Source organism: Halyomorpha halys, unplaced genomic scaffold (genome assembly GCF_000696795.3).
Source record: "Halyomorpha halys isolate HHAL.00 unplaced genomic scaffold, Hhal_1.1 Scaffold273.1, whole genome shotgun sequence".
Lineage (NCBI taxonomy): Eukaryota > Metazoa > Arthropoda > Insecta > Hemiptera > Pentatomidae > Halyomorpha > Halyomorpha halys.
In genome coordinates, this window is record NW_027106425.1 from 68,054 (window position 1) to 82,578 (window position 14,525).

General features: G+C 28.9%; 1 protein-coding gene across 1 annotated transcript in view; it reads left to right on the forward strand.

Annotated features, from left to right (window-relative positions):
- LOC106680648 (lamin Dm0) overlaps positions 1 to 12,317 on the forward strand; it is a 41,176-nt gene extending 28,859 nt beyond the window's left edge. Inside the window, exons 7-10 of the mRNA XM_014420514.2 lie at positions 687 to 891; positions 992 to 1,216; positions 4,180 to 4,296; positions 6,503 to 12,317. Coding sequence (XP_014276000.1) covers positions 687 to 891; positions 992 to 1,216; positions 4,180 to 4,296; positions 6,503 to 6,541 — 586 coding nt within the window. The 3' untranslated portion in view covers positions 6,542 to 12,317. The remainder of the gene's footprint in view (positions 1 to 686; positions 892 to 991; positions 1,217 to 4,179; positions 4,297 to 6,502) is intronic.
- Positions 12,318 to 14,525: the final 2,208 nt, after the last annotated feature.

Sequence of the window (14,525 nt, forward strand, 5' to 3'; positions counted from 1 at the left end):
TAAAAGGAAACTGTAGTGGTGAAAAAAAATTGGTTATTATATCCTATTATTGTATATCTTTTTTATGATTATACCATGAATATGTAATGTAAATATGTCCGATTACGGATTGATAAGTATGCTGTGTGAGATAGCAACCTAATGTATTTAGGCAGCATATATGAATAAAGTATTTCTCTCTCTGCGAAAGAAATTAGCGATAATCTAACGGAAAGAATGATATATTCACCCAAAAGTAACATGAAACAAACAACACAATTTTTTTGTCAAAAATTAAAAAATTCTGATTAAAGTAAATTTAATTTTTATACAATAAATAAATTTTTTTTCACTTTACTTTGTTTTTCTTTCAACTGCATATAACATACGTATTATGTACCTAGTAAGTACGAGAAAAAAATTCACAAAAATATACATACATAATGTGTATTGCGTATTCACTTACACGAAATATTCACTTATACGAAGAATTTTTGGTACCCCCTCATATTCATATAACTGAGATTTCACTGTAGTACATGCTGTGATGTTGATGGGTTTAGAAACTTTAAATCTAAATGTTATTGTAAGAATAAATCATGTATGAATTGTTCTGTACTTCTTTTTTTGTTCTATAGTCATTTGCTTATTTCTAAGTTTTTAATTTTTTTTTCTCTTGAATGATCAGTTAATTTAAATGGTTTCAGATTAAATATAACACCTGTGAGTTCTCCTGCCCAGACTTCTTCCCGTAAAGTGTTAGGTAGAAAAAGGAAACGTACTTTCATAGAAGAATCTGATGAAACTGATGTTTCTAATTACTCTGTTACTTCTTCATCCAAGTGTGATGTTGCCATTTCAGAAGTTTGCAGTGAAGGACAATTCATTAAACTCCTCAATAAATCTAATAAGGTACATTAATGTTGCTATTTATGATATAGTTATTTTAAGGACCAAATAATCAACATATTTAAACAAAAAAGAGTGATAAGTGATATTGTTTCTGTTGCAGGAGATATCACTAGGTGGTTGGCAACTAACTCGTAAGGCCGGAGAATCATCTACTGTTTATAAATTTCATCGTAATATTAAGATTGAACCTGGTGTTACTATTACCGTATGGTCTTCAGATATTCCAGATAAATCTCATGAACCTCCTGAAAATTTGCTTATGAAAGGTCAGCGCTGGATGGTTGCTGATACTATGACTACAGTTTTGTCTAATCCTGCTGGGGAAGTAAGTTTTGTGTTAAAAATTGCTCTTATTGATGTATAAATAGAAACATATGCTACGAAATGTATAGTGTTTGAATTATTTAATTTGCTGAATGTAATATATTTTAATTTAACTGTCTGTTGCTCCCCCATAAAAAAGTCGTCACACCCATTTTATCTTTTTTAACAGTATTACTTATTTAAGATATATTGAAATGATACCTTTTCTAAAAATTCAAATCAGTGTAAATGCAGGTATCTGTTAACTCCTGGTCTGAGTTCACTAAGTGACTAACTGTATTAGATATTCGATGCTGACAATCAATATAATTGTAGGTTAATATCTTGTCTTAGGCGGATTGTTGTCATTTGTAAAATTTCCAAGCCAATTGTAACCTTTTCTAATTCCAACTTCATTGATTTAAATTATAACTCTACAGCCTGCATTCATTCATAACAATTATTTTAATCTCAGCAATAACTTTTGAAATTTTTTGTATGTATTTCGTAGCTTTAGCTAATGTTCATTAAAGAATACTAGTTTCCAATTAATGTTGAAATTCTGCTAATATGCATTTTGAATTAATTATTTTGTTGGTGGAATTACTACTTTAATTTGTACTTTTGTTAATAATCTGATTGTAAAATCATAGTTGATGGCACAAGTACATCTAATCAATGACCCCCATATCAAAGAAACATTTTACAGTAATAACAATTAAATAATATTAAGTTTAAAAATATTCTCTTGTCAGTTGGAAAAAAGGTAGACAGGTAATGCAAAATTTGCATGTTTGATAAAAAAATGTAATTGAAGTTACAGTATCAGAATCCGTTATAACTGAAGAAACAATATTTATATCAAAGAAAACTAAAGTAGTAAAAGTTAACCGAAATGTGCAGGCATGATTAAAAATAGTGTCAAATGGAAATAGATATTTGAAAAGATAACAGGACCATATTTAAAGATATGGTTAGTTAATTTTTCAAGTGAAAATCCATAACTGAAGAATGATATTTATTCTTTATCAGGATCAAGCTAAAGAAAGACTGCTCACACAAATATGTAAAACCAAACCTACTAGAATATCGTTGTGCAAAAACTCTGCAAAGGTTAAAATTTTTCAAAGGAAAAATCTCCTAGTATTAAGAACTAACAGCTCACCTGACAATCAATGCTGTTATTCCACTCAACTTGAAATTTCTATTATCGAGATATGAAATTTGTTCCCCCTATAATTAAAAAAAAAAAAAAACCCAGTATGAAAATTCAAAACCTTGATTCAAGGTTCAAGAATTCAATCTTGAACCCCCAGTATCCCAGATTATGGCACAAGTAGGGGTACCTTCGATCGGATACCCCTGTAACATAAACAAAAGAATTCTACAAAAAATATTTATTCTAAATACTTACACTCAAACAGAATTTCAATAGTAAATTTGAAATTAGCAACTTTAAAAACCCTGTGAATGATCTCTAAATCAATGACATCCGCACTCCTCCTCCCTTCCAGTATAAAGAGATATAAATAAGTTTTCGCCATTTTCTATTAAAAATTAGGAATTTATTGTGAAAGAACGGTATATTACATTTTGTTCATAGTATGGTCCATCACTAGCCACTATCTTTTCCCATCTTTATGGCAGCATTTGGGTATCATATTAGAAGAATTCATCTTTTGAGTTTGTTTACTTATCGACCCAATTTTTTATATCTGCATATATGATGTAACTCACTGCTCAAACAGACTGTGTGCTATGCTAACAGACTATATCCTTGTTCTTGAATCATTTCTAATGATGTGAAATTGTTTATAGAGTCACTTTTGTAAATGCAAGCTCTTTTTGTGTTAGGAACGAATCTTCCTCAAGTGATACTTCCAATTCTGTGTCTTCATACACTTTCGGCATTACTCTTTATTATTTGTCTTCCTCATCAAACTCACCATATTAAAATTTTTGATACCACTTACAACTTTCTTAACCATCTCACATAAAGTAGCCTCATTATATGCTTCTACAAACAATCGAACAGCCTCAGCTGCAAAATTCTTCAAATTGAAGAAGTGAATCGAAGTACTCTAATGGACCAACATTCCAGGAGAGTACTGTTGCCAGTTCATAAATTTTATTGCATAGGGATTGATAAAGATATCACAACAGTGTTTTTCTCCCTCCAAGTCAGCCAATCTGCTGTAAAGAATTGTAGTAGATAAAAACTTTTATATTTTTGTGGTCAGAATCCACTTCAATCATTCAACCATCCAACTGGTTAGTTTTGTATACAACCATACAGTTTTGTTGGTTATATGTAGAGACCTGATTTTTGTGCAGTAAAAAAACGAAAACTGTGCAATAAAAACTTAAAATGTGTATAAACACCAAATCCTATAATAATTATCAACTTTTTTGTTAATTTATAATATTAATACAAGTAAAGCTTTCCTAACCATGTTGGGATTCAATTAAGCTTGCTAAATACTCCCCAATTTTATGCCAACATACATAAAAATTGTGTGTTAAATTTGTCAATTTTAAACTTTCAATTAAATAATGGGGGGGGGAAAATCATACATTCAGGGTACACTGGCCACAGGCTACACCTAAAGGTTTTGTAGGCCGCTTGTGCTGTGGGTTGGCCACCCCCCGGACAACCTAGTATTTCTTAGTATCTGTCCCTCCATTTTGTCAGTAATGCTTTTTGTTTCTTCTTACTGTTCTGAGAGATCCATCTTCAAGTACTTCCTTTCCTTAAATATTCTTATTTGGTGATTAACTCTTTACTATTAAAATTTATCATTATATTTAGAATCACAGCTGATGGTAAACTGACATTTAATTTTTAATTACTTAACTTTTTCTTTTTTGTGAGCAAAACCTTTCTTTTTTATGTAGCATTCTCAAGTCTTCATTTTAAATTTATGTTGTCTCTTTGTTTTGTTAATATTTCAATTTAGTGATAATGAATTCGAATTTGATTTAAAGGAAATGGCTATATCTGAACACAAAAAACAACAACTGAGTGACCGAACATCATCAAGGCAAAGAGAAGGTAGTTTCTATCATAAGAAAACATTTCTGTCTTCTTCCATGCGTCCTCCTGTAAGTAAATATTATTAATAGAAATATTATGTATTTGTGTTTCTGATTGTTTTTAATATATTCTTATGAAACATCCTGAGTAGAATACTATAGAAAGGATGTTTTATTATATCACTACGTTAAAAGTTTATGTTTACTAAAGCTAATTAAAACTTTTTATTTAGATTTATAGTTATTATCTTTATTTTTTAATGTTTTTTACTTATTAATCCTGGGTACTCTTTACTATATTTAGCACCCTCAGCCTCAAAGCTGGTTATCACCAGATCAAAATATATCTGGAGGATAAGGTGAAGACAGCATTCACATTTTAATACAGCCACTACGATTTTACCTGTATGCTGTTTGGGCTGAAGAATGCCCCATCACTTCTTTTCAAAGGTTAATGGACAAATTTCTCAGAGGCATTGACGAATCCATGTGTCAGGTCTACATGGACAACCTGCTAGTGTTTGGTATAACCGAGCGAGACCTTGAGCCACATTTGAGAACCGTTTTCGAAAGGATCAGACAATTCGGCCTTAAACTATCACAAGTGAAGTCGCCGTTGAGGTATGAACAAAGTAATTTCTTGGGGCCTACGATTTTGAGTATGTAAGTCAAACCGGACACGTGCCAAATAGAGGCGCTTCAAAATATGGTGGTGCCTAGGGAAGTAAAAGGGATTAGACAGCTGCTTGGGGCTTTGAATTACTATAAATGTTTTGTACCAGAAATGGCAGAGTATTTAGCCCTCTAAATAACGTGCTGAAGAAGGACAGTAGGATAGTGGTAACACCGGCTATGGAGAGCAACTTTAAGAGGTGTATAGAATGACTGCAACAGAAACTGGTATTGGCATTACTGGACTTAAACAGGGCTTTTATGATAACGCCCGATGTTAGCGAATATGCGTTAGGGGCAGTACTATCACAGAAGAGTTAAGGGGAGACCACCCGATGTTGTACGGCAGCATCGTTACAGATGTAACGATCTCGTTACAGTACTCTCGAACGAATTTTTTGAGGATCGTTAGGGTGGTGGAGCACTTCAAACCCATTTGGGGGATGATTAAAGGTTCATACCGATCACAGGCCTCTCCAATGTGTTAAGAGATTTAAAGAATCGTCGGCGTGAGTCACATGGTGGAAAAAACTCCTTAGCCAGTTTAACATGGAGATCATGTATAAAATGGGTTAGAAAAACATTGTGGCGGACTGCCTGTCTCGAGTGATCACTATCAAATCTGTGGGAGGAAAAGGAACAGGGAGAAACGGCTGGGGTTGTTCGGCTATTCTTACGAGAATGGATGCCTGAGGAGGGAAAGTCTTTTAATATGCAGGGACAGGAAGAGGAGAACCCGACATCTGTAGAAGAGAGCTCTACCTGGGATAGACCACCCAAAATGCAGGAATTAGAAAAGATTATTAATGATTAAAAACACCAGATTGTTTGGAAAACAAGAACACCAGGCCTCATGAAAGTAAAATAAACAAAATACGGACGAAGCACCATCAATACAATCTGGTCGGAACCAGTGGTGCAAGATAACCAAAAATGTGTCATGCATTGACAGACACATCAAAAAATGAGTAAAATGTTCTACCTTTATGTGGGTAATTCCGTCATTCAGGACAAAATTAAAAGACTGTGGAGGCAAGAACTTGATAAGGGTTAACAACATTTGTTTGGTGTACGTTGATGGTGGAAACTCTGAGGGACAAAGAACGTGTAATTTCTGGCAGTGGCTGCGTTTAGTTATTTAATTCATTCCATGATGGATTTCTCGCCTTTTGTCCTCTTTGGACTCCAGGGGAGGTGCAGAAATTTTCTTGAATACAGCCAAGGTGGAAGAAGTTACCAGCAATAGGATGGTTATGCGCTCATTATGGGAGAAAGCCAGGGGGCAGATGGAGCGGGAGAAAAGTCTGTGAGTGGTGCAGAAAAGAACCTCCGAAATGTGATGGAGGATGTTAAGATAGTTTTATATTTTATCTTTTTAGCTCTGATGAAGCTCTATGAATTGGGACGAAACATAGGAAATAAATAGTTGTTAACTATTTTTTGTTTTCTTTTGACCATACCCCTGACCACCTTCTTCATAATTTTAATTTCTTTTTAGCTATTAAGTTGTTCGGTCTAAGCTCTGAATAACATTAGTCCAGGATAGCAAATCAAGCCAATTATTTATTCTTACCTAATTAATTTCTCTTTTTTTTTTTTTCAGAGTGAAACACCAGGTGAAGAAAGGTGTGTGATCTGGTAATTTTGATTTGATGAATAACTATAATTACATTCTTAACTTTAGTTCTTTTGTTTGTCCATAGTTAAAAAAAAAATGGGTGTAAAGTTTTTCTTTTTGTCTGTGTATTTAATTAACTTCATCACCAAATTTTTCATGTAACCCATTATCAAGGCCCAAATTTTTATGCAGTATTAAAACCTAGGATATGTCATAAAACCCTGCTAAATTTGCAGAAATTCCTTTTAGGAAACAAACAAAATCAATACCTATTGTTAGAAGTGAATTATTGAAAGTAGCGTTTTTTTCATTGTTTGTTGTATTTCTAATTAAATAAATATGAACTAACTTTCTATTGTAATCTGAAATTTGGTTTTTACTATTGCATTTTAATTTATTATCTCTATTTTTTTACAACTGAAATAGTCCAAATATGCAAATATATGCAATATATTTTATGCAAAATGAAACATTGCTTATGGCATCTGGGTACACTGATTCATTAAGAATTTTGATCAGCGGTACTTAAAAAAAAATGCCAACAAAATACGCATACATAAAATCCGGGCTTTTTCCATTGTATAATCACACACACATGTGCAAATTTTTTTTTATGATCATCATTGATCAATGAATGACATTATTTTCAATTAATAATCATAAAAAAACTTTCTTTCCCTTTAATATTACTATTAAAGCTTTGTAATATTTTTAAGTTTGAAATTATTATTTTATTAATTTTTTTTGTTTAAATCAGTAATTATTGCAATTGTTTCAAGTAATATATGGTTCAAAAATTGTTTTCCTTAATGAAATCATTTCAAATTTTGGTATATTTGTTCTATTTCAATTCATTGAAATTTAAATAGTTTTTTTAAGTACTGTGTATGTTTATATCCAGTAATTAGAAGTTATTGACAGAAAATATTTAATAATAAATTTGTTTGTAAAGTATAACTTAAATTACATTTGGAAAAGGAATTATCCACTCTTGAATGTAATGTTTTTTTTTTCCCCCTGTTCATACATAAATGTTTGAGTTTATATCTGTTTTCTTATTTAAATGAACAAAATTTATACCAAAAATAGTAGTGGTAATTATTTTAATTAAAAAAAAAAATATGATACTCCAATTGTATATTAAGTCAAGCTGTGTGCCTAAACTGTCCACAATTCTTATTATGACACCGTAATTTAATATTTGCCTAGAATTTCTTCAATTCAAGTCCCTTTGATGTTTTAAAATTAGTAGATTAAGTTTAATGCAGTTTGTTCTATCCCAATGCCTATTCATTATAATTGATTTTCAACTTTTTATTTATTTATATTTTTTAATTGAATTGTAGAATAATTTTATCTCAATTCAGTTTAGGGGCTTATGTCCACTATAACATCATGTCCACTGGTTTCTTGCCCAAATAAATCCTTTCTCACTGCTGGATCAGTTGTCTTCCATTTACTATGTATCATTAAATGTTATTTTTAACTATAATTTGTTTTTCATTGAGTACTTAATTTTTTACGAGAATCTTAAGGAATATAAGGAAATATATATCAAAATATATTGAACTGATATAATGTAGGAGACTTAATTTTAAGCAGCATTATGATTCTTGTAGCCTTGGTGTGAATTGCACATTGTTTATTTTTTATTAGTAGGATACCTTTAGTTTTTGTTCAAAATATAAACCAAAAATTAACTTCAGTTTTAAATTTCATTGTATATGTTTTGTATTTGACATTTTTATATTGAAAATTCTTCATAAATTCCTATTTTATTATATTTTAATATTACCCTAAAATAAACAATTTATTATCTTTGTTCATTAATAATTTGAAGACAGTAAATGCAGTACTACTTTAATATAATGACTCTTTAGTTTTAGCATATATGTTTTTATAATTACTAAGTATTTTGATATAAAATTATCAATGATTTATGTCTAAGGTTTTAATTAATATCTTATGTATAGTAAATTTAATCAAAAAATGTCTTAAAAAGATCACTGTTGATTAATTTTTTTTTCTGTGATATGAAAAAAATTTCTGAAAGGAGGTTGTAAAAATCGTAATCTTTCACGAGTTCTAGATTGTCTATTTCTTCTTTTGTATCAAGAGTTTATTTCTTTCTTATCTTTCCATATTGTCGATGGTGTGCTTTATAAATTTTAATGCATATACTATCTAATCCATCATATGTATTCCATTTCTCTCAATTGTGCTAATTGTATTAAGGTTTTTCTGATCAAACTAACCACTTCCTTCAGGCACTCAACTTGAATTATTTTATACTTACGGAGTTGTCATCTGGTGGGGGTAAAGTAGACGAACTGTTCTACTTTCTTGGTGTAATTTATAGTTTCTAGAAAATGTTTTGACAAATAATTCCGATAAAAAAGAAAAATCATATTGTTATATTTCATTTAATTCTTCAAAATCAGTAATACTTCAGCATTTTTCTGAACTTTACAGATTTTGTTATATGAAGGCTGCTAAACTATAATTTGTAATCAAATAATGCTAGTTCATACAGACTTTCAAAACAAAATAGAACTATATATTTAAAACTATTGTCACAAAACACTATACAAAAAAAAAAATACAAATTAATAATGCCAGTAAATAAAAAAAAAATAATGCCAATACATACAGACTTCAAAAGAAAATGGAACTATATATTCAAAACTATCATCACTAAATGCTGTAATAATAAATAAGAGATAACGTGTTTTCAGTTTTGTTTTTTTTTCATATAAAGGTTTCTTGTATTCTCTCAACTATTTAAATTAATGGTAATAGTGATAATCTGTCAACTACTAAGAATTATACGTGGAAGCACATTAGTTTCCATTTACTCAAAAATGAAGATTATTGATGTATATTAATATTTTTTTTTTAGCATGTTTCATATTAAATAAACATATGTTTCTGGTTGTTGATGAGTTTCAAGCTTGCCAAGTAAACTAATATAATTTTTTTTAATGTATTTCAAATCAATATGTTATTGGGCATTAACCGCTGTTGTACCCCACACAAATTAAATCCACTGTTTACTTTTAACACCGTTTCATACAATATTTGTAATTATTTTAAAGTAATTTAAATTTTAAATGGTAGATTTGATAAAATCATTCTTTCACAAAAATAAAATTCTTCTTTTATTATTATTATAAAAGTTTTTACATTATTATCTGATGTATTTTTAGTTGAAGCCATGTGCATCAAATAATAAGATCTGTTATAAACTTCTATAAAATTATAAGATTTGACATATGTATATGGCATTTAAAAATATTAAAGTAATCAAAGTTCGATTAATATGCATGAAAATCAAATTATTTGTATTTATATATCATTATTTTGATCACAAGATAATGGATGTCATCAGGCAGTAGAACTGAGTCATTAGTATATAGTAAAAGATATTGTGGTATATTTTAAAAACAGATTTGGTTATACTAACGGTTCAGTTAAGAATTTAAACTTCCTTAAATTAAATTATGTTTAGTTCAATTGTAAATCTTTTTTATTAAGAAAATATGTAAATTTAACATATATATTTTAAGGAATAAATTAGGCTATGCTATTTTTATGATTAAGAATTCAAACTAACGTTTATCAGATTATGTTTATTCAAATTATAAACCCCTTTTTTTTGTGTGTTTTTATAAATTTAAAAGAACATATTTAACAAAGTAGTAGTGCCATTTATAATATTTTATTTTTTTTCATTGGTGTGGTTAGTAAATTTTTCCCATATGATTAAAGTTCATTGAAGGGATTATTGGTCTGGATATGTGTCAGTAGGTTCCAAATAGTCCATTTATTTTGTATACCAGGAATGGTTTTATCTCTTGATAATACTTTAATTTATCATAGTTTACTTAAAAATACATAGACATAAATACACGTTGGTATAAAATATGAGCTATTTACAAAATAATTAAACTGGCTAAAGAAGATAACTATATTTTCAAAAAATAGGGTTTGGTTAATTATAAAAATTTGTATAATGAACCAATTACTAATGTTTTGTTGGGGGTATAGTTATTCTCTTGCGATTCAATTGGAAAATTTAATATTGTAAAGGATTTTTCCAGACAATAGTTGCCTTGCTTCTTAAAGAAACAATTAAGTAATGATTCTTGGTTTGCACTATTTTTATTTTTTTGTATTTTTTGCACCATTATCAAAACATTTGGTTCATTTGTGTATTGAACTTTTTTAATTGTTTCATGCATATATTCTAGACCCATAGTTTTGAGTCTCATTATTATTTAAGTAATTTTACCTTATTGCTATTAATTTTATTTATGGTGTTTTTTTACTATTGTGCATTACAAGTGAATCAGTGAATGATAGGAACAACTCTGTAAAAATATTTTCTATATTATCTGAATTTTCGTGATACTTTACATCATATTAATATTTTGTCCTTGCGATGTTTTACTAATTATATTTCTGAATTTAATAGATTTTTGTTAGGAAGTTAATTCAGCAAGATAACAACTTTTACTTGATTATACTACTGTTTGTTACTGTCACTCTTTGCACAGTGATTTATTAGTTCACATCCACTTAGTAGTATAATAGGATCAGCATTACTTTTATCATTCTTGACTATATTTTATACCATTTGTGTATTTTTTCCAATCTATTTTAATGATGAAGCAATATTAAAATTCAATTAATCTACATCAATATGCAATTAGTAATTCTAAAATATTTGAAGGTGTGGTTGTGGTTTTCATTTTATTTTCATGATGTATTTGTATTAAAATCTTGAAATTGTGTTAAAAAATGATCTTTTTTTGTCCTACAATTTATTTTAATTATCATCTAACTAATAAACATTATTTTACAAATACAATTTTATGTATCCATATAATATTTTGACCTGTTTAGTTTTAAGTAATTTTACAAAGAACATTATATTTTAACAAAGCAAAGCTTTACTTTTTAAGACAATATTAAAGAGAAAGGGAAAAATATGATATATTAATTCAATTCTAGTAATTTTAAACTAGTGTATATATTTTGTATCAAACGAATATCTTCCTTCTGCTGAGTTTTATGCAAATATATGGTATTTTAATTTCAATAAAATTGTAAGTTAATGTTATTAAATTTTGCATTTAATTCTAATTTACTCATATTTCTTCATGTTGACATAAACATGTACATTAAAAAAAAAAATGATTTTAATTCTTTTTATTTATTTATTTTTCTTTTCTAATGTAGATTCTATTGTGAATAATGAATGTGTATATTAAGGAAATTTTAATTGCTATAATTATATTATGTTTTTCATTGCAATTCTTTATATTATAAATAGAATATTTATTTTTTATTTACTGATTTTATAGATCCTTGTAGTTTTTTATAAATCTTTTTTGAGTTTTGTAATGATTAACCACGAGTGTTATATTTCTTTGGTTATATGTAGCATTAAGTGATGCAAATCACATGTGCATTTTTATAATTTATATTATATTAGGTTTAATTATTTTATGAGATTTTTTATTATTTTTAATTTAGAAATTTATAAATGTTGTGTGTATCAATAAGGTGTAATTTATAAGAACAAAATATTTCATGACTAATTACTTGTCCTCTAACTTAGTAATTTAATATTTCCACCAAACATTGGCATCTAGGTAAAAATAATTATTTTTAGTAATTTTAATGTAGATATTAACTCTTTACTTATAATGTTATTTACATCAGTTCGATTCATTTTTTTTTTTTACTTAACATACCTGTTTTGTTAAAATTATGCAATAAATAAATTTTGAGCTTATTGATTTAATAATAATCTTTCCTCTTCTCTTATATTGTATTTTTACTAATCCCATGTTTATGAATTTTTTTAATTTGGTTATACTTTTTATATTTGATTTTATTATTATTCTTCATGTCATTTCAAAAATATATTTCAGAAAGAAATTAAGAATTAACTCTGTTTTAATGCTAAGCTATTAGTGTTAGTGTTAACATACCTTAGGCAAGTTCAAGTGCTTCAAATAAGTATTGTAGTTGTGAATCTATTTACTTCATTGTTCAGATTTTTCATTTGAATGAAATGTAAATTCATACATATTTTATTATTAGATCCATTTATTACTTTATTTATTTTGTTTAAGTGTTGGTGCAACAGACCATGATGATCTTTGACTGTAGGATATGGTCTTCTTAAAAATTGTCCCTACTTATTACAGGCGACTAGGAGGGGGGGAACCTACCTTACTTTTCTGTGAACCATGATGTAGAAGTAAACTATCCTTAGTTCTGCTTACTCTCCCTAGCTCCTTCTCCAGGGATCATTTCAGCTGACTACCGACTTAAGTTCAAAAGATCAGATTCAAAATTGTCTTGATCACAAACGCTTGACTGTTGAGGGTCAGTAGATTGACATGAATCTGTTTGTTATTCTCTGAACCTGATCCTCTATGAAACCAAACCCAGAGTGGTTATTTATATCTTTACTTCCTGAAAAAACATGACAAGTTTTCCAAGGTATTCTGGCATTAGAAGGAAAGATGTGAGAGTTCGCTTTAGTGACAGCAGCTGTTAGTTGATTTAAGGGATGCATAAGTAATTGACTTAATCTGTGATATTCATCAGATAATGTTATGCAGTGAAATAGATCACTTATTCTACCTAGAGATTCGACATCGATAAAAAAACATGTTTTTCAACATCGATGTTTTTTTCTAACCATTTCAGTAACATAAAGACGCATGCTCCGGCAAGTCAGAAGTGCTTTTTCAATCCACCAATAGGACATGGACTCCAAAAAACATCAATGTTTTAAAGTATCGTTGCTTACAATACATTACCCAAATGTATAAAACCGATATTTTAAAACATCGATGTTTTTTGTAGTCGATCTCCTATTCTTTGATACAAAAAGCACTTCTGACGCCGTAGAATGCGTGATCGTTGGAACAGATCTTATGTTCCTGAAATGGTTGTTCAAAAACATCGATGTATTTTGGGTGGGGTATTGTAAGCAACGATATTTTAATATTGAGCATTGATATTTTAAACATCGATATTTTCTGTAGTTGGTGTCGGATTCTTTGTTCCAAAAATCACTTGTGACTAACCGGAGCATGTGTAGTCGTTGGAACAGACCTTACGTTACTCAAATGGCCGTTCAAAAACATCGATGTATTTTTGGCGAATATTTGTATGCAATGATATTTTAATATTGAGCATAGATATTTTAAAACATCGATGTTTTTCTTGTCGTAATTTATCTTTATTACTTCGTTAGCGTGATGGTTGGATGTCCTTCTTTATCCCACCACATTGTTGATAGGAAATTGTTTATACTGTAATTTTTTTGTTTTCATTTAGTTACTTTTGGAAAAAAAAAAAAAAAAATGAAAAATTGGGACAAACGTAAAACATCGGCTTAAAAACATCGATGTCGCATCCCTAATTCTAGATCAATGCTAGAATTAGCAGCTTAGATAATAGTAGTTTTAGGATAACAGATTCGGTTATTTTGTTGAACTTTCTACATTCTCTTAAAATGGGAAAAGTAATTTTGCTGTAACAGCTTTAATTTTTCAGGTTCCTTCCTCTTCTAGATACCCTGTCTTGTAAAATGCATATCAAATTATATTCGAAAAGTCCTTTATAAATATAGATTATTTTCCCCTTAGTTCAGAGGACACCTACAAACATTGGTTGCTATAATGTATTGGAAAAGCTTATTTCAAAATTAGAATTTAAAAAAAAAAACATGTAAAAGACCAAAATCTGAATATTGAATCTCAAAATTTGGGATAAAAACTTAAAGAACATTTTTTTTTTTTTTTTTTTTTTTTTTTTCCGAACCCTCTAAAAACAGAAATAAAATGTGAATTAGTAGTGCATTACTGTGCAAGAAAGAAAAGTAATTCGTGTTGTGTCTTACCTTTTACTACCTTTGGTATTTTAAGGTTACCTGTTATATTTAATTTTGCATATGTGTTATCCATTCAGGAGCTATTTTGAG